Source organism: Tricharina praecox (assembly GCF_024521635.1).
Source record: "Tricharina praecox strain CBS 144465 chromosome Unknown BZA05scaffold_1, whole genome shotgun sequence".
Taxonomy (NCBI): domain Eukaryota; kingdom Fungi; phylum Ascomycota; class Pezizomycetes; order Pezizales; family Pyronemataceae; genus Tricharina; species Tricharina praecox.
The window spans coordinates 1,788,757-1,808,273 of record NW_026250403.1 but is presented as its reverse complement, the minus strand read 5'-3'; the positions used below and the strand labels follow the sequence as shown (position 1 = coordinate 1,808,273).

The window sequence follows — 19,517 nt, the reverse complement described above, 5'->3', positions numbered from 1 at the left end:
CATACGAGGGATTCCTTCCTTTACTTTGAAAGGTAATGGTCTCTCTCCTGGGCATATGTGATACATGCCGAAGTCGATATTGCCTAAGAACTCCTGCGCGAGAGGATGAGAATATCTTGTTTACATCGAATGGGCACGAGTGATTTACAGACCGTTAATTTAGCGTCGTCGGCACATGCATCATCGCCACCCGTAACTGTATAGCGGCAAGCACTGTGCGACATTGCGGGGGAGGACGCATACCCTCGGCCTCGGCAACCCATGTGAGGTACCATCACCACCACCACCGAACGTGCAGCACCCCTAGCAGCGATGCTCCTTACACCGAACCTCTAATCCGAAATCCCGCTCGCCGTCCTCTCGATGCTCAGCTTCCGCACCACGGGCTACAACGGCTACGCCGTCAAGTACTCGCCCTTCTTCGACTCTCGCATCGCCTGCGCCGCGTCGGCGAACTTTGGACTTGTGGGGAACGGCCGTCTCTACATCCTTGCACTCACGCCACAAGGAATCGTTGCTGAAAAATGGTTTGCCCTCTCCCCCGCGTTCGTACTCCACCTTCCGAGCTTCCATGCTAAAAGCCTCGCGATGATGAAAGGTATGACACGCAAGACTCCCTCTTCGACGTCGCCTTCAGCGAATCCAACAGCAACCAGCTCGCCGTAGCCTCAGGCGACGGCAGCATAAAGCTCTACGACGCGACTCTAAACGACTTCCCCGTGCAGCAATGGCGCGAACACACGCGCGAAGTCTTCTCACTCTCGTGGAACCTCGTGGACAAGAACACCTTCGCGTCCAGCAGCTGGGATGGCAACATCAAGATCTGGAACCCCATGGCGCCGACGAGTCTGCGAACAATCTACATCGGCAGCTGCACATACAGCGTTGCCTTCCAGCCGAGCTCGCCGACAGTGCTGAGCGCGGTCTCGAGCGACGGTTTCATGCGCGTGTTTGACCTGCGCGCGCCCGAGCCCTCCGCGGAAATCGCAAAGACGCGGGTGTCGCCGGGCGAGGTGCTCACGCAGGATTGGAACAAGTACCGCCCGTCCGTCCTGGCCACTGCGGGCGTGGACCGCACCATCCGCATCTGGGATCTGAAGATGCCCGGGCAGGTGCAGACGCAGCTGGCGGGCCATGAGTATGCTGTCAGGAGAGTGGCGTGGAGCCCGCATTGGCAGGATGTCCTGCTCAGTGGCAGCTATGATATGAGTGTCCGCGTTTGGTCGGATGGGTCGGCGGACGGTGGGGTCGGCGGAATGGCGGCGCCAACTGGTGCTGGGAAGATGATGGGGGTGATGGATCGGCATACCGAGTTTGTGGCCGGCGTGGATTGGTGTCTCTTTGGTGGGGAGGGTTGGGCTGCGAGTACCGGATGGGATGAGACCGTATGGGTGTGGGACGTGGGCGGGACGATCGGGAGTCGGTAACTGGCGGTAGATTCTTTGTGGGTGCGGCGTTTTAGTGGCGTTTATCTGTTGTTTTTCAGGCAGAAAGAATATATCCGGACATTTGGTTTCAGCGGATGGGCGCTCGCGGATTGGCTTTTAACGATGCAGGGCAGACGTACGAAAAGGCAGTAAGGATGTGTGCCATGATCTTTTGAATCGAATATTCGGTCATAGAGATATTTCGGACCGACTCAGCTCGACTCGGGTTGGTCAGTCTTGCTAATGGTCGTCCAGTCGAAGAGACGGTCCTTTCTCTTTGGATGGACTAAAACTTCGGACGAAACTGGTCCCTGAGTATTGCGGGGGTTCTTGGCATCACATGTTAGCTAAGCCAAGCCAATCTTGCTCCTAATTTACGCGTGCCAGTATATATTACTTTACACGTCTCCCCGAGTCCCCGGAATCCCCGCAACACCACCCACCAACAATCATAATGGCAGATCCATCACCACCGCCCACGAAGAAACGGCGGCTCTCATCCCCACTTCTGCCTGCCGATGCTGAAGACAGTGAAGAAAGCACCGATACCAAACTCGCTCTCCTATTATCCCTCCACCCCACCGTCTCGCTAACCACACTGTTGGAGACACTCCTCGCCAGCAATGGCTCCGTCCATACCGCATCGTTGCTTCTTTCCGATTCGCCTCCCAGGCGACCCACCAAACAAGCCCGCCAGCAATCCTCTCTCTCATGTTTTCTCCGCCAGCCTACCAGTAACGTAGCACCCAAACCCGTCCGCCCGCCCAAGAAAGGCGAGACACTGCATCTATATACTCCCGCGTCCATTGCCTACGCGCCATGTCCTGTCGAACTCATCCAATCGTTCCTCCCACCATCCCTGGCAATTTCTCTCCTCCGCGAGCTCCTTGAAGAATCCAACACCTTCCCACCGCCATTATCCTTCCGGCTCTTCGACCGCGAAGTCACCAGCCCGCACACCAGCGGTTTCTTCCTTCGCAATCCCGCCGAAGACACAGAGCAGTACCATTCCTACCAATCTCGGCCGCTCATGGCAAGAGCGTACACACCGTCCATGCGCACCGCCACCAAACTAGTTGAGGATGCGGTGAACGCAGCAATCACGGCGCGCTACGAGGGCCAGAAGAAGCCGTGGGGTCTCAGTCCCATTCCGTGGAGCACCAACGCGGCACTGGTGAACCGCTACCAGGGCGCGAAACAAGCGGTTGGATGGCACACAGACGAGGTCACGTATCTCGGTCCCATGGCGGTGATAGCTGGGCTGAGTTTGGGTGTGGAGCGGGAGTTCCGCGTTCGGAGGGCTTCGAAAGATGACGAAGAAGATCCGGGTGAGGGCGCATATGCGGTTCATCTGCCGCATAATAGTCTCGTTATCATGCATGCGGGTATGCAGGAGGCGTGGAAGCATTGTGTGCATCCCGTGAGGGCGATAGATCTACATCCGGTCTCGGCGGATGTCAGGATCAATATCACGTATCGATGCTATCGGCGGAGCTTAAAACCCGAGTTGACGCCAAGATGTTTGCCTCCCTATTCCCCACTCTGCTGGCAGGTTACATATTTAGCTGATACCGTGGCGATCATAGGTAAATGTAATCTTCCGATGACCCTACGCGCAGTGTTTTCGCCCGACCCTACAGATGCGGACGCTCCCCGCCGCTACTTCTGGAACTGTGCGGCGCCGTACCGTGCAGACACGGGTGATGGCAAAGGTTGCGGCTTCTTTGAGTGGGCGCAATTTGATGAGGATGGGGAGCCAGTGCGGAACAAAGGAGTCAAGTCAGATTAGTAAACCTTTCGCACCTGGTCTTCCTACAGCCAGTACAGCTTATTCTCCTATGCCTTCCAACATATGCCTTCCTACAGATGTCTTCCTACATATGCCTTCCTACAGATGCCTTCCTACATATGCATTCCTACAGTATCAGGTCTGCCTCGCCGCAGATTGCACACTGTTGTGACGGAGGAGCTGTCGGCGAGATGAGGGAGTGAAGCAAGTGCTGTCGGCGGGAGTAAACGAATGATATGTGTTTGGTAGTGGCATCAACGTTGGTGGGCATGGTGGGGCATGTGAGATATCCTGCCAAAAATTAGCTCATTATAGTACAGAAAGATAGAACAGCATAATCGGGCCGCGTGGCCTAATGGCTAAGGCGTTGGTTTTCGGTTCTCAGGAATAGAAGTTCGCCAAAGATTGTGCGTTCGAGTCGCATCGTGGTCGATTATATTTTTACTTTTTCTCTGCTGTCTGGTTGGACACGCGGTTCCTTTTGCTTGTGTATTAGCACATCCTTCCTACACACTTCCCACGCACTTCCTACATTACTTGTGGTTGCATCAACCCTCATCTCTCACCAACGATCAACACGCTTCTATCCAGCGAGTCAAGTCGCCCGGGCCACGCTCTTTTCAACTAGATGCGTACCATCGACTCGATACCACTACCACTGTCCGGCTCTTTGACGAAAGGTTTGGTTTCGAATCACCTATGTGGCATCAGAATCACTCGAAAGAAGCCAGCTACACTGCTCTATTCCAAGATTCAAGCCGAGATTCCCCTTCGCAACACCAGGGGGTCAGCTCGCAACTTACAACTCGCAACTTTCAACTCGCAAGCAATCTTATCAATTGTCGCAACTTGACAGCCAGCCTGGAGTCCGGTAGTCGTGGTGTACTTTCTGTCCGTCTTTGAAATGCTGCTCAGCTCGAATTAGTGATCGTTTCAGACTTGGGATGAGACGCTCGTTACCCATCCGTGCTCGATTGATGTCAGCGGCCGCCAGCCAGTCTTCGAGTTGACGGGCTGTGGCACTCCGCTGCCGTTGACGCTGACGCTGGCACCGAAGTGCTGGCCGGACGGGAGACAGGAGACGGGGCTACTGGTGAGTGCTCACAGTTAGGTATTCTAGGTAGGAAGTCTTCGTTTGGTAGTATGTTGTTTGGGGATCCACTGACTGTGAAAGCGGCTGCACAGAAAACCGACGTCCTTGCTCGGGACCTGGATACTCGTATCGGGAGGACTACATATGGTTGTTTCCGGGAGAATATCTCGAATACGGTGGACCATGCAGTGAATGGCCCGCCGCTGGCCAGCACCAGCCAAATCCGAGAGGGAGACTTGACTGCTGGTTCGAATCTCGAAGCTCTTTGTTCTCGGACCACCGGCCTGGAAGCCAGCAGAACAAAGCCGTGCAACGGAAAGATACACCAGGCCGAGTTGAAATCCTTTGTTCGAAACTGCGAAACCTGTCCCAAGTATGTACGGCATACAAGCTTTATCCAAAAAAAAAGCAACTTGACCTCGTTTGGTGGCGGTGGTGCACGAACGCTCGCTCGCCATACTCGCACTCACCCGTCGAGTCCTACCCAACTCGAGTGATCCCCATTATATAACTACCGGATCTCACCGGTGGGCCTTCCGGATACCCAAAAATCTCCTTCTTTCACAAGCATCCATCCATCCGTCGGTCGATACATAATCCCACATTAGCTGGTCTGATCCATACCTTTCCTATTTTTTCTATTTTTCCTATTTTTTTTATATACCTACAGCAAAACCACAATCCACAACTACGATGAAACCAACCACTCCCTCTAGGGCTGGCGCTCCCTCGAGGAGGAAGAAGGGGCCATCACCGGAGCCGGAGAATGGGTATGAGAAGGAGGAGGAGGAGAGGGAATCGCAGGAGGAGGTGGAGGAGTCGGATGAGGAGCCGATAAAAAAGAAGAAGAAGGGTGCCTATATTTCGGAGTCGGATGAGGAGCCGATAAAAAAGAAAAGGAGGAAGGGTGCCTATATCTCGGAGGAGAAGGGGTCGGATGAGGAGCCGATTAAAAAAAAAAAGAAGGATGCCAACCAAATCCCACCAGTAGTTCTACCAGGACCGCTTGCAGCGCCTGAACTGCCTGGAGACCGTATTGAAGTGCAGCCTATCCCAGGAATGCTAGATGAACCATTCTTTAAACAGATGAAGATTCCCAATCCATTTTGCCCGGTCTGTGGTTGTTGGGTAAAGTGTTTGAATTTTTGGGTCAGTCAATCCCGTCCGTACTTTCTCCGCACCCATTGTTAAAAATAGTTGCGATTGAAGACTTGTCTTCAGAACCACGGTCCAGGCACCTATTGCAACCTAATCGACTGGCGCCAACTGGCTACAGGGCGCCCTGCGCACTCTGGCGTCCACAGGCAACGAATGATTGAATCGAGGAAGAGGAACTGGCGTTAGCCGACCTTGTCCTTGCTGGGAACCCGAGGATCGGTTGGTCTTTATTCTTGAGTTTTCTTTTTGTTCCGTTTCTATAGATTTCCGCAGTTCTGGGCTGATGTGACGTGCGAGTGACCTGGAGAATGGGTAAATTGTTTGTTGGTCCTGAAGGATAATTCTATTCTATTTTGTTTCTATTTTTTCTTTTCTATACGAGCAAGTTGGCTTTCTTCCTATGGTCTATTTTATTCTATTTTCAGTTTCGTTCGCGTACGTTCATGGTTTGCGTCGAACACCAAGAGAGAGAGCAGCAACTTATTGTCGCATATATACGGCCTGTCTAGACTATGGCGAACCTCTTACCCGTCCTTTGCTGCCAGCTCTGCGCAGTGCGGAGGACAGAGAGGAAGCTCTGTTGCCGTACGGTCCGCTGCTGCGCCGCTGCATTCGGAATCAAAGAGAAAATGAAAAAAATGACCGTGGCCACGGCTTCCTTGTCCCCTCAGCACACAGTCGGCATACACAGAACCCCTTCGGACACGCCAGTTCGGCTCCGGAAGCTTGACTCCCTTCTTCAGCGGCGTCTTCCACGGGGACCTTGTGGCACACGTCCATCCTCCTCGGGTATTCTAGCACTGCTTCGGAGCAGTGTCGAGTACCGCTGGATTGAGAGTTGTTCTATCTAGACTGGCCACAGACGAGTGAGATTCGTGACCGCAGCATCCCAGTCCCCGCGTGGCCGATAAAGGCTTCCTTGGCACCACTAGATAACACCCCACCACTTACATGTACATATTCACGTCATTCCGCAGGAACCTCGCCTCCACTACATACAGTTACCAAAATGAGACCCCACTTACTCTTCCCCCCCTGGCTGGCGGCCGCCTGGACGCCACAGAACGACAGTCTCCGCGGCGGATCCTCGACGAGTTCACTGACGGTCTCACCGACCGGCACCGCAATCTTCGCCGGGACCCTGGACTCAAAGACGCTTGGCGGCGCGGGGTTCGCGAGTGTGCGTACCGTTGGCGAGCAGAACTGGGATTGGCGTGGGTACGAGGGGCTCGCGGTGAAAATCGGAGGTGCGTAGTTATCCACACGCGCGTTCGTGAGCTTTGTTTGGGCGCGCTCGCTGACGGCGCGTAATTACATATATAGCCACCAAGGAGGAGAAAACCTACACTCTAGTCCTCAAGAACGTCCTCCCTCCCGTTGACCCCGCGCCCCGCGGACCCAACGGGCGCCGACCCGAGGGTATGGAGACTTCGACCGTATCCTTTGAATACAACTTCACGCCCGCTCCCTCCTCTACGGTAGCGGCGAATTTCGCCGAGTTCAAGCCTTTTTACCGCGGAAGGGAGATGGAGGGCCCGGATGCGCCGCGCTTGGATTTGGGGAAGGTCGAGAGGCTGAGTTTCATGGTGCGTAGCTTCTTTGGGGATGAGAAGCAGGAGGGGGGGTATAGGCTGGAAATCGTGGAGGTGGGGCTTGTGAAGCCAGGAGAGTGGAAGGGAGAGGGAGGGGGAGAGGGAGCAGGATGGTGCTCTGTAATGTGATTTGGTGAGCATTACCGAAATGTGGCCATGGGCTGCTCGGTGCTCTGTAATGTGAGTTGGTGAGCATTACAGAAAGGTCATGACTATCTGGTCATGAGAAAGGAAGAACATGATGTTTATCAATCGGCCGCGTGGCCTAATGGCTAAGGCGTTGGTTTTCGGTTCTCAGGAATAGAAGTTCGCCAAAGATTGTGCGTTCGAGTCGCATCGTGGTCGCTAAATTGATCTTTTGCCAATTTTCATTTTGCAGTGCGTGCCGACGACTGACGGGCGCAAAATGCCGACGTTCGACGGCAACACCTCGGGATGATAGGCCAGACTCAACTGCGAAGGTTTGATTACATAAGTCATAGACAAAGAACACGGTAGAGACAGAAAGCAGAAACATCTGATGATAATTTGGGTATTATGAATGGGAAACAGCAATGAGAAACAGTACTTAATACAACAAAGCGAAGCCAAACGAACCATATTGCGCCCAACCTGAAAGCTGTCAATATGCGTTCTTTTTAGCACACTTATTACGACCAATCCTGCTTCCAACATTGAATTGGCGACTTCCCCAAGGACCTCCGCCACCCGACCACCGGAGTTTCTTCAGAGGTGGAGCTGAGATAGCGCCCTCGTCTTCTTCCTCGTCCTCTTCTTCGGTCAAAGAGGGGTCGCTCGCCGCTCCCGCTTCGTGGTAGGCTTTTCCCTCAACTTGATCACCCTCATCCTCATCTTCACTCTCATCCTCATCCTCGTCCGTATCCTCACCATCGCCCTCATCCTCATCGTCATCGTCATCGTCATCGTCATCGTCATCACCATCATTGTCATTGTCATCCTCATCGTCATCATCATCATCATCCTCCTGCGGTGACTGTGGGATATGCATGGCGGGGGCTTTCTTTCTTGTCGACATAATCATCAGCGGCATGTCGTCATTTGACGACTCCCCAGAGGACTCCTTAGGGGCCGTTTTTCTTGCCGTTTTCTGCAATGCGGATTTTCTCGTACGCTCGGTGGTGCCCCTGCCTCCCTTGAGGTACTCAAGCCGGCGAGGCCCTCGTCTTTTAACCTGCTTGACCTCGGCTTTCATAGCAACAGCAGCGGCGGATTCATTTTCGCCTTCCGAGTCGCTCCACGGGATGTAGGGTGGCTCCATTTGGACGAATTTCACTGCGTGCCCTCGCCCGTAGCTGCGGGATGTTAACACAATTTCCAAGAGCGGAGAAGGTGGGTGACTTACCCATAGTCGAAGAACAGTTCTTCGCCGGCTTTGATTTTTTTTGTGGCCCAGAACCCAATTCTGTATACGCAGTTTACCATGCGAATCTTGGCGACGCAGTTCGTGCGCTCCCTGGCGTGGTTGATGAATCGCAGCTTGTTGCCCATACGAGTCGCGTCGATTGCCTGTGACTTGTTGATGTCGAACAGAAAGCTGATACCACGCTTATCGTACAACTTCCCACGGCGCTCGGCCTCATCCTGCGTAACAACCTCACCCTTGTATTCGCCGATAAACTCGCTCTTGCCAACGTCTTCGCCCATGAAAAGGCCCATCCCCGCGAGTACCGAATGGCCCAGAATCGTTTTCTTACCGACTTCCCGCAACAGATGGACGTTCTGGCACATTTCGCTGACGAGGGAATCATTGTTCCGGTTGCAAGGATCCAACAGCTCGTAAGAGCCACAGGTACCACACAAGTCCGGATCGCATTCGCGGTTGGCTCTCTGGCAGATGCACTTACTCTCCGCCGAACAGGGTCGGCCGGCACGCTTGCACGAACAGCCGCGCCATTTCCGTGGACATTTTGGTGAACATGCGCAGGTTTTCTCGCAGGCAACTCGAGAGCGGACACATTCGCAAGAACTGTCGCATGGGCCTTCGTGACGGCACGGCCGCACCTCCATTCGCCTTTCGTGCAGATGAGTCCTGTCGATGTCGGCGGGATAGCCGGGAAAGTAGCCGACAGGCGTCTTCTTCCTCTTCAGAACTTTGACGGCTTCTTGGTCGCCAGCAGGATTGGCGGCCCCTAGCAGAGCATCAGATAGATCAACGGGCAACAGATCTTCAGCCTTCAACTGGAGGTAAATCTGGGGAATGATCAATCTCCATATTTATACGCCGTTTGGGATGTTAAATTTTACCTCAGCACACGGTTTGTTGATGGTGACTGCGCACAAGCAAGCACAGCGGGGATTGTTCCTGAGAACCCCAGCTGTTGTACGTAAGAGCTCCATCTGCGCTTTCGACCAACGGCCAAGTACGGCTGATTTCAACCTACCATCCTTTAAGGCAACTATCAGCAGGGATAAAACCATTTGAGGGGGGAATCAAATAATCACTATAGTGAAACATTCCGCCGAGCAATTCTCCCCTTCTGCAAACGCATCTTTGCTAGCCTGCTTGCTCGAGTATGACCACTGGGGAAGATGCATGGAAAGTTTGTATTCTTTGGGTTCCGCCTGATCACTACCTGTGCCTTTTTCTTCTTGCGAGGCTCCTAGGCGATCCCTAATACCAGAGCCCACCGCTTAGATTACTGTTAGAATAACTATCCCACTTGTACTTGTAGATGACAGCGATTACAGGACACGCTCTCAAGTGTAAAGGAAGAGGATGTCAAGAGATGCGAGCAAAGGTAGATTGTGGAATCAGGTTGGATTTGGTGTGGAAATTTAAGCCCGTATTCAGGACTAAATAATTGGAAAGGTGGTGCTCACTATGTAATGGACACTCATGCCTGGTGGTCAAGTCAGCGGAACAGCTTCTGGTAATTTTCGGGAATACTCACATGAAACAAACCAAGCAATATAGATGAGCGTAGCTGTCCAAGCTATACGGCCATGGATTGCCTCCGGTGAGCAGTGCTACCTCCTGATCGCATTTCTCGTTTGCCGAAGCGCTCGTCCCACTAGCGGTGTGCTTGGTAGGAGACATACTGTTCTTCACAGGCTGACTGACTTTCCTGATAACTTCCCAGGCTGACACATTGGTTGTCTGCTTGAACACATAACACACTGCTTCTGCCACTTTGAGCTCGTCGGCGCTGACGGGTTGCACCAACCTTGTCCGCGCAGTCAGAATCTTAGAATCTTGAAGCTCGAAATGATCCGGAAGTGCATGTTCACGACGCTCATGGAGCAATACGGGGTCCCCATCAAGCTGCCGGATATCGCCAATCAAGTAATGTGTCATTGCGTTAACGGACACATTGACTTCTGCAAGAAAGTCGTCCATAAAGCTGGCAAAAATGGCAGCATCTAGCTATGTTATAACAAGCCATGAACAATGAAATCCGAAGTCAACGCTTACATTCCATATCCATAGCATCCCGATTGCTCGCGGTCTTGTCAACAAAAAGCTCGCCGAGATGCAAGTCGGTCAGAGGATTCTTTTCGCTGTCATCCTCCCCGAAGTATGGCAGGTAACGCATTTCCTCTTGATTGTCTGCGATGATGTTGCTCCGTAGGGTTGTGTAGGCCCGGCACTTTCGAGGTAACGGAGTCCCTGGAGTCACCTTGCACGGGACAGTTGGCACAAATATTTCATTCACAGTTGATGCGTGGCCAGGCTTCGTGAAGTGTCTGATTTTGAATGAGAGTCCGTCCTTTTTTGAAATATCGGTATCGCGCAGCGGTTTTTGTATGCTCTTCATCTCACTGAACGGTGACACGTCATCGTATATGATATTTGGGTGACCGCCCTTTCCATCACTCCCATACACAGATCTAGAGTCAAGATCTGCCCGGGCTTCAGCTAGAACGTTCTTGACCAGGCATACATGGTCTTTCTTCATATCAGTAAGGTAGCGTTGGAGAATTTCCCTGATTTCCACCGACCGAACGTCAAGTGAAGCTTGGGCTGCCTTCGATCGAAGTTTCGCTTTGTTGGTCGTGCCGACGGCTGTAGACATTCTGGAGGCCGACGCGGAACGCTTTTCTCTCGATCGGGCTGCCATTGTAGCTGTAGGCGGATAGGTGACAAGTGGAGGGCGGGGTCTCGTTAATTAGTCGTGGGGCGAGGGGGATGACGAGCAGGTGGTTTTTTCTGACAGTACGTTTGTCGGAGGTATTAGTGATGGCAGCTGGGTGAGCTATTCGCGGTGGTAAGAAAAATAATGGCGGATGGGGGTGTTGATTAGACTCGTCGATGGGGATGTTGTCGGTTGAAACGCTGCACAAAGTTAGCCTCACACAGAGCAAAGCGGGCGCGACGACGAAGGTCTAATTGCAGGACAGAGGCACGAACCATAGCGGGATTAAGATAGCTCACCGCAGTCGGATTGAGCTGGTGGAGCGGATGTGGACTCGAGAATTCGTGATGTTGTTATTTGGTGGGGGAAGATGATGGTGTAGTTTCGACGCGCTTGGAACATCCCGTGGCAGGGGGTTAGTGTGGTACGACACGAAACTTCATTCAGTGTGAATCAGCGCTCCCGTCTCGTCAGGTGATCTATCCTCTGGTTACGCGTTTCTTGGCGATGTTACGTCACACAGCTGTCTTGATTACAGTCATTGCCTTGAACAAGGTACCCACAGCTTACCTACTTGTATGATTCATTCCTCGATGCTACCCCGCAACATTCACAACCACGACAACCACTACACGCGGCGATGGGTGTCCACGGCCTTTGGAAGATTCTCGAACCTGCGCACCGCCCCGTCAAGCTTGAGACCCTAGCTCGTAAACGCCTCGCGGTCGACGCCTCGATCTGGATCTACCAGTTCCTCAAAGCCGTACGCGACGCGGATGGAAACGCCCTGCACAACTCGCACATTGTTGGATTCTTCAGAAGAATCTGTAAGCTCTTATTCCATGGGATTCGCCCGGTGTTCGTGTTCGATGGCGGTGCGCCAGCGTTGAAGCGGCAGACAATTGCTGGAAGGAAACAGCGCCGCGAGGGGAAACGCGAAGATGCGGCACAGACGGCGAGGAAGCTTTTAGCGCTGCAGATTAAGAAGCGGGCCGAGGAGCAGGCGCAGATTTCGAAGGGGTATGCGCTACAGCTTTGTTCCATCCCGGTAGTTGCGAGACGCTGACAGACAAGGCCAATTACTGGCGACGAAGGAGACTGGGAGACACTGCCCGAGAAGATGGTTTACGTGGATGAAATCGAGCAGACCGACGAGCAGAGAAAGGCAATGGAGGAACAGCGTAGGAAGACCAGATTCAAGAAAACCGATCAATACCAATTGCCGGAGATGGAATACGACTTTAGTCAGTTCGGCGCATCGAATGATGTCCGGATGCTCTCTGCCGATGAACTTCAGGAGTATGCGAGACAGTTCGAGGGGATGGAGGATACGAACTTGGCGGATTACTCGGACATCGACTTCTCTTCGCCATTCTTTGCCGCCTTACCGGACGCGGATCGATATCGCATCATAAATCAAGCGCGGTTACGATCGAGACTGAGGATGGGATATTCTATGGAGCAGTTGGATGCGATGTTCCCCAATCGCATGGCGTTTTCGAAGTTCCAGATTGAGCGAGTGGTACGGCGGAATGAACTCTCGCAGCGACTCATGAACCTACAGGGCCGTGATGCGGATCTCATGATTGGCCGGGTGGCGGGTGAGAGGGACAAAGAGTATGTCATGGTGAGGAACGAGAAGGATACTGGCTGGGCGATGACATTCGTCGGCAATAAAGGCGAGCTTGAGGGCGCACAGAGCAAACCGATCGACGTGGAGAAGTTAGGAGAGGAAGATTTGAAAGTTGAGGATAGTGACGAAGATGTAGAGTTTGAGGACGTTCCAGTTGAAGGGCTGAATCGCTTGCCTAAAGGACCGCGAAGGTTACCGCCAGAGCTGGCGAGACTGCGAGGCGGTGAGGCCATCAGAATGCGGCAAGCATTGTACGATTCGAGGATGGAACAGACGGGCAGTAAGAGAAAGTCGTCGGCAAAGGATACAGGCGCTGCGAATGACGCGCTCTTTCTAGGAAGCGATATTGATGATGTCTTGTTTGAGATTGAGGATGAAGAATTAGAAGCCGACGAGGATCTACGCAATGCCATCGCCATGTCGCTCAGAGATCGGGGATTCCAAGTGGAGAACGATGACGAGGATTTGCAACGTGCTATCGCATCATCTCTGGGGAACACAGACGGTGGCGACGGTAAAGGCAAGGGCAAGGCTGTGGAAACGACGGAGAGTTCATTCCAGGATGATCAGGGGGAGGAGGGTACCAATGACATCGCCTACCAGCAGGTAGTTGCCGAGTCCTTGAAGCCACAGCCCAGAAATCGAAGTACTGCCACCGACACCGACAATAACAGTGGAACACCATCCTCGAGCATGTCCGCGCGAAAACTGCCTGGAAAATTAGACCTGAGTAACAGCAGGAGTTTTCTTTTTGGGAAGAATAAAAAGCCATTATCACTCAACCCCAAGCTTAAATCAGCAGTAGCCAGTAAAGCGGAGGAGGAGGAGGAACCCGTCCGTTTGCCTCCATGGTTTAGTGGCGGCGGTATACGAGATATTCTTGCAGAAGTCGAGAAGGCAAAGCAGACCACCAAGGAGCAGTTCGCTGAACTGGAAGCACCACAGCCACGGGAGGGATCTCCAATATCGCTTTCTTCTGATGATGACTCTGATGTTGAGTTCTTGGATGTCGCCCCGAGTGCTAGCCAGAGAAAGGCCAAGCCTGAGCCAATCAACACCGACGAACTCGCAGAGCGTTTGAGAGCGATTCCTCCTGATAGTCACAAGGCGGAATCAGCACCTCAATCTGAACCTGTTCAGCCTGCACTCCCAGTTGCGGGAGACAGCGATGAAGAGATTGAATGGAGCGACAGCGAGGATGAGCAAACCGTACCCGCCCCGCAAACTGCCGCGACCGCAGCAGTTGCAGATACCGAAGGCAAGAGTTTACTGTTGGAATCCAAGGGAAAGTTCCCTCCAACTACAGCCTCGCAACTAGATGACGTCGGCATGGGACCTCCACCCAATATACGCCTTCCTTCCCCACCCCCTGATGAGATCGAGGAGCCGGATGACTTCGAGATCAGTTTCGATCGCGAGCCAACTCCACCTCAAGAGCTTGCGCTGGAAGATGCCGACGAGAACGAGCTCATACTGCAAATGGAACGCGAACAAGCAGAACACGCTCGATTCGCAGCAGAAATCACTCACGGCGGTAATCGTGCGCAAAATGCCCTCGACTACGAACAGGAGCTAAAATCACTACGCACACAACAGAAGAAGGACCGCCGGGATGCAGACGAGGTCACTCAGGTTATGATACAGGAATGTCAACAACTGCTTACACTCTTCGGTCTGCCCTACATCACCGCGCCTATGGAGGCTGAAGCTCAATGCGCCGAGCTTGTGAAGCTCGGGCTGGTGGATGGAATCGTCACCGATGACTCCGACGTCTTTCTGTTCGGTGGGACGAGGGTATATCGATACATGTTTAACGATAAGCAGGTTGTACAATGCTACCTTACGTCAGATCTCGAGAAGGAGTTTTCGCTTGACCAGAACCGACTCATCGCCGCTGCTCTATTACTGGGCTCAGATTACACCGAGGGCATCCCGAATGTCGGCCCTGTCACGGCCATCGAGCTCCTCGCCGAGTTTGCAGATGAGGGTCTGGCAGGCTTCAAAGAGTGGTGGACCAAGGTTCAGCAAGGTGCAGACACCCCTGAGGAGTCATCCTCCCGTTTCCGTAGGAAATTCAAACGCGCCAACACGGCAAAGATCTTTCTCCCACCATCATTCCCGAATGCCAGAGTTGTCAACGCCTACCTCCACCCCGAGGTCGATTCAGATCCCAGCACATTTGAGTGGGGGGTGCCAGATCTAGAGGGGCTGCGAACATTCCTGATCAATACCCTCGGCTGGAGCAAGGAGAGGACAGATCAGATCCTTGTGCCGGTCATCAAAGATATGAACCAGAAGACAGTCGAGGGCGGTCAGGTGAATATCACGCATTTCTTCGGAGGTCCGACCGGAACAGGTGCGTTTGCGCCAAGGGTTAGGCCTGCGGGGAAGAGCTCAAGGATTGAGAAGGCTATGGAACTGCTGAAGAGGAAGGGGGATGGAGAAGATATTGCTGAGGAGGAGCCTCCGAAGAAGAAGCCGATGTCGATGAGGGAGAGATTCGCGCAAGATTTTGCGGAGGGGGACGACGCGGCGGGAGAGACGAAGGAGAAGGCGCAAGAAGTAGAGAAACCGAAGAAGGGCAGGAAGGCAGCGCCGAAACGGAAACCTGCAAAGAGAGGCAAGAAGACAAAGGCGAAATGAGGGCAGTGTATTAAATATGTCATGTATTTTTTTCTTTAGATGGTCAATATTCTTTCGGCAGATCTACTCTGCCTACATAATCCTCTTGTATGTACGCTCGGAATTATGCATGATATGCCGGTCCGTCAAAATAAGGCTGCATCCAGGGTTAGGTCTGCTCCACCCCACCAACCGAGCCGACCCCACCAACCACCAAAAAAACTCCTTCAACGACAGCCGTGCGCCACCACAATGCCACCCGCACCTCTTACGTCGGTTTCCCTAACTGCACCTATAACCTCAATCGCCTTTCTGCGTACCCAGCTTCTCGCCGGCGAAGCAACATGCATCAACATCTTCTTGCTTGCACCGTTATCCTCCTCCCCACCGCGCAAGAAACGAGTCTTTGCGCGCGATCGAATCCACGGAATACTTCCGAGTCTCGACGGGAAGAACGTGCTATTTTGGGGAGGGAGGAGCATATCTGTGACGACTGGCGATGATGTGTTGGACAAAGCTACCGAGGAGGTCGGGGACGAGATTAGAGCGCCAGATTGGGTTCTCACCGCCGCACTTATCGGCAAGCGTGTGGTCGCCGTGAGCGCACACAATGAATTGATGGTCTACGGGGAGAAAGGGGAGTGGGAGGTTGTTCCTTGCGACGCGGAGAGAACGATGCTCTACTCGGCCGATATATTCGTCGGCTCCGATGGCGGCGTGACGGTTGCGGCTGGAACGGTGTTTGGTGAGATTATTGTGTGGAGCTGGAATGGCGAGAGTCTGGGACGGGTGACGAGGAGGCTAAGAGGGCATGAGGGGAGCGTTTTTGCCGTTAAGTTCGATGATGAGATGAGGTGGCTGGCGAGCTGTAGCGATGACCGGACGGTCAGAGTGTGGGACTTGATGGCTCGGGAAGGAGACGGGGATGGGGGGAGGGAAACTACAGGCTTTGGCGAGGTTGTTGGCGAGGCGAAGGGCGGTCGTGGGTGTGTGGGAATGGGCTGGGGTCACCAGGCACGGCCATGGGGAGTCCGGTTCTTGCCCGCAGAGGCAGGACAAGTCAGGCTTGTTTCTATCTCGGAAGACCTGACGGCAAAATTCTGGGGGTTTGCGCCGAAACCCGAGGAGACGGCCACGATGGAGATCACGAAGTCATGGTTGCTGCATCAGGGGAAGAGTATTTGGGCATTTGCGATTGATACCGAAAGAGAGCTGATGGCTAGCGGTGGGAATGACGGGCGTGTGGGACTGGTGGACTATTCGGATGATGCGGAGGTGCACCAAGACTGGCTATTCGAGGATGTGATTACGCCACCACCTACACCCCCAACGCCTGTTGAGGAAGTGGAGCCTACGCCAGAGAAACATGAAGAGGAAAAGAAAGAGAAGAAGGTGGTCAAGAAAAAGAAAAAGAAGAACAAGCCGATGGATGGATTCAAGAACTATGCTGTGGTGGACAGCGAACGCTTCATCGCTACTACTGTTTATGGCCAGGTTATGCTTCACAACATGCGGAACAACACATGGAAATCCCTCGGAAGTTGGGATGCATTGGTGAAATGGTCTGCTATCCGAGTGTGGGAGGGAAACGCGGTACTGGCAGTCGGAGATAATGAAGGGAAACTCGGTATCTTCGATATCGACAATGACCGATCATGGTGGTGGGAAGGCGGCGGCAGAGGAAAGGTGGCGGATGTCTTCGTGAGTGGTAAGGATGGAGGTGCGTTTCCTTATACTTGCTTAGAGAATCACCACTGTCGGCATGTAATTGAGCAAAATGATAGATTACTTTCAAGTCATCACCACGTCTGTGGGCGCTGCCGCATTCACATTGCACTCGTTCATGTTGCGAGAGGATGGGGAACCGATACGGCACTCTGTCGTCTTACTGTCCCCGGCACCACAGAGGTTTATTGTCACTTCGGCACTCGTTTCGCAGCGAACGAGACAGGTATTCCTTGGGTCGAGAACAGGTGATCTCGCGGTATATGCCCTGCCTGCTCCAGAATCGGCAGGATTGGAGCTACAGCCCACGTCCTACCACTCAGAACTGTACAGCACCGACGCAATAACCTGTATCACCCTGTCCCCCACCTCCCCTACAACCCTCTACACCACTTCATTCACAGGCGTCTACACAATCCACACCCTCCCGAGCTTGGAGGCTACGCATATCACTCGACCGGGCAACATAACCAACATCGTCGGTCTCTTCTTCACGGCCGGCTCCCTCCACCTCTACGGCTTCCGGGGCACCCGTTTTGTAGTCTACAACACGGTGACGTCCTCAGACACACTTAGCATTGAGTGCGGCGGTGGGCACCGGGCCTGGACCTTCTCTCCTTCCGCCCTCACCCCCTGGTTCATCTGGACACAAGCCACGCGTCTCCAACTAAACCGGTCCATTCGGCCTCGGCACGCAGTCCTCAAATACGGCTCACACGGCCGCGAGATCAAAACCGTCGCATACTCTCCCACCACCCGCCTCCTTGCCACCGGGGCAGAAGACACGACAATTCGCATTTCCTTCGTCGCCGCAGACGGTACCGTCCGCGAGCCGGGGGCGGTGACGGTCAAGCGCCACACTACGGGTGTGCTGCATCTGGAATGGAGCGCAGACGGAAAACGTCTCTTCTCCTCTGGTGGCGTGGAGGAACTTCTGGTTTTCCGTGTGCGGGTGGATAACATGGGGTGCATCGGCATCGTGGAGGAGAGCTTCCTGCCTGTGCCAAAGCAAGAGGCCGAAACGAGGATCTGCGGACTGGACGTGCTGCAGCGTGATAGAGTGCACTACGTCGCGGCAGGTATGAGTGATGGGTTCGTTAGAGTCTGGACGTACAATGGGAACGTATGGACGCTAAAGGGGATGGCGGCGTACGGCAGCTGCTGTCTCCTACATGCCAAGTTCCTTCCTCTGGGCGGGGATGACGGGAAAATAGCGCTGCTGGTTGCAGCGACGGATGGACATCTGGCTATTTACGACGTTGGTGAGCTGGCGATGCGGCAAGTGTGGAGGCAACGGGTGCACCAGAGCGGGATCAAGGCGCTTTCGGTCGACTACTCTCTGGACTCAGGGAAAATCACATTCTTCACAGGCGGCGACGATTGCGCCATCGCTTCGATCGCTATGGAGTACTCCCATAACCAGTGGAAATCACTGGCGTGTACCCTTGTGGATCGCGCGCACACAAGTGCTGTTACAGCAATCCTACCTGTGGCCGGGGGAGTGATTACGGCGGGTGTGGACCAGAGGGTTAAGATTTGGAATAGGCGGTTGGAGGCCCTGGGCGGAGTGAGTAGTATGGTGGCTGATCTGGGCGGGGCGGTGACAGTCGATACTGATGATGGTGTAAATGCGGTGGTGGTTGTTGGTGTGGGGATCGAGACGTGGAAGGTCGGGGAAATAAATGGTCTATAGACGCTAGAGAGCATTAGATGTCGCTCACTGTACGGAAGTTTTATACCACTTAACCGCGTACATGTGGAAACGTAATCATCGCAGTGGCATCGCACCCACTTGTATATCCCACAGAACTGAATTTTAGCTGCCGCCCAAGGTTGGCCACCGATCAAAGTTAGCCGCCGTCGCGTAACCATATACTGGTCGACAGTCCGTCGCAGCCGTCGAGATTAAGTCTCGACCTTCCACCGCGAAACCTTATTCATGCCGACGTCTCCGGGCGACTAAAGTTTGACACATATCCACCGCACATTTACCTAGTACATCCTTCAATATTTCCACTTCCGCTTAATCTCCCCAGCGGATTTCATGGAAGAGGTTCCATAAAATCCTCATACGGTACCGGCTATCCATAGAACCCCTAGAAACAGATTATTCACTAGATAGATCCAAAGGCTCAAGTTAGTTACCTCCCAATGCGCAATGCGCATGCCATGGTTCAGCCTTGCCGGTGAACATCGTATTCACACAGCCCTTTACCGCTACAGATGATCGCAAAGGTCGTACGAGATCGCAGGCCGATAGGAGCAGTAGATACGGAAGTTCTAACCTCCACCGGCGACGAAGAGGGGTGTGTAGTCCAGATCGGCTTGCTGTGGCTGGGGAGGAACGCCTACAGTGGGTACCATAGCCCAGGCTTGATTCTTAT

At 53.5% G+C, this 19,517-nt stretch overlaps 7 protein-coding genes and 2 non-coding genes across 9 annotated transcripts; 7 read left to right on the top strand and 2 right to left on the bottom strand.

The window, feature by feature from the left end:
* Positions 1 to 283: 283 nt before the first annotated feature.
* Positions 284 to 1,725, top strand: BZA05DRAFT_470108 (WD40-repeat-containing domain protein). Its single transcript, XM_051487881.1, has 2 exons — positions 284 to 527; positions 599 to 1,725. Exons 1-2 carry the CDS (start codon positions 364 to 366, stop codon positions 1,425 to 1,427), a joined length of 993 nt encoding a protein of 330 aa, XP_051344469.1. The 5' UTR covers positions 284 to 363; the 3' UTR covers positions 1,428 to 1,725.
* Positions 1,726 to 1,845: 120 nt separating this feature from the next.
* Positions 1,846 to 3,550, top strand: BZA05DRAFT_346267 (uncharacterized protein). Its single transcript, XM_051481189.1, has 2 exons — positions 1,846 to 2,947; positions 3,014 to 3,550. Exons 1-2 carry the CDS (start codon positions 1,882 to 1,884, stop codon positions 3,214 to 3,216), a joined length of 1,269 nt encoding a protein of 422 aa, XP_051344468.1. The 5' UTR covers positions 1,846 to 1,881; the 3' UTR covers positions 3,217 to 3,550.
* Positions 3,551 to 3,557: 7 nt separating this feature from the next.
* On the top strand, positions 3,558 to 3,648 carry BZA05DRAFT_t17. Its single transcript has one exon. It is a non-coding gene; the product is annotated as a tRNA-Arg (tRNA).
* A 2,737-nt stretch (positions 3,649 to 6,385) lies between these two features.
* On the top strand, positions 6,386 to 7,403 carry BZA05DRAFT_16066 (NADH:ubiquinone oxidoreductase intermediate-associated protein 30). Its single transcript, XM_051479082.1, has 2 exons — positions 6,386 to 6,714; positions 6,791 to 7,403. Exons 1-2 carry the CDS (start codon positions 6,477 to 6,479, stop codon positions 7,186 to 7,188), a joined length of 636 nt encoding a protein of 211 aa, XP_051344467.1. The 5' UTR covers positions 6,386 to 6,476; the 3' UTR covers positions 7,189 to 7,403.
* Positions 7,314 to 7,404, top strand: BZA05DRAFT_t18. Its single transcript has one exon. It is a non-coding gene; the product is annotated as a tRNA-Arg (tRNA).
* A 91-nt stretch (positions 7,405 to 7,495) lies between these two features.
* BZA05DRAFT_16062 (uncharacterized protein) lies at positions 7,496 to 9,791 on the bottom strand. Its single transcript, XM_051479081.1, has 4 exons — positions 9,523 to 9,791; positions 9,325 to 9,465; positions 8,423 to 9,270; positions 7,496 to 8,372 (listed from the first exon to the last, which is right to left on the bottom strand). The coding sequence occupies exons 1-4, from the start codon at positions 9,613 to 9,615 to the stop codon at positions 7,682 to 7,684; spliced, it is 1,773 nt and encodes a 590-aa protein (XP_051344466.1). The 5' UTR covers positions 9,616 to 9,791; the 3' UTR covers positions 7,496 to 7,681.
* On the bottom strand, positions 9,792 to 11,255 carry BZA05DRAFT_16061 (uncharacterized protein). Its single transcript, XM_051479080.1, has 2 exons — positions 10,493 to 11,255; positions 9,792 to 10,440 (listed from the first exon to the last, which is right to left on the bottom strand). The coding sequence occupies exons 1-2, from the start codon at positions 11,136 to 11,138 to the stop codon at positions 9,968 to 9,970; spliced, it is 1,119 nt and encodes a 372-aa protein (XP_051344465.1). The 5' UTR covers positions 11,139 to 11,255; the 3' UTR covers positions 9,792 to 9,967.
* A 458-nt stretch (positions 11,256 to 11,713) lies between these two features.
* On the top strand, positions 11,714 to 15,550 carry BZA05DRAFT_382648 (uncharacterized protein). Its single transcript, XM_051482136.1, has 2 exons — positions 11,714 to 12,173; positions 12,228 to 15,550. Exons 1-2 carry the CDS (start codon positions 11,794 to 11,796, stop codon positions 15,427 to 15,429), a joined length of 3,582 nt encoding a protein of 1,193 aa, XP_051344464.1. The 5' UTR covers positions 11,714 to 11,793; the 3' UTR covers positions 15,430 to 15,550.
* A 533-nt stretch (positions 15,551 to 16,083) lies between these two features.
* On the top strand, positions 16,084 to 18,826 carry BZA05DRAFT_329505 (WD40-repeat-containing domain protein; the record flags this gene model as incomplete). The annotated part of the gene is made up of 3 exons (XM_051480494.1): positions 16,084 to 16,752; positions 16,810 to 17,113; positions 17,193 to 18,826. The coding sequence occupies 3 exons, from the start codon at positions 16,084 to 16,086 to the stop codon at positions 18,824 to 18,826; spliced, it is 2,607 nt and encodes an 868-aa protein (XP_051344463.1).
* Between the last annotated feature and the right edge of the window lie 691 nt (positions 18,827 to 19,517).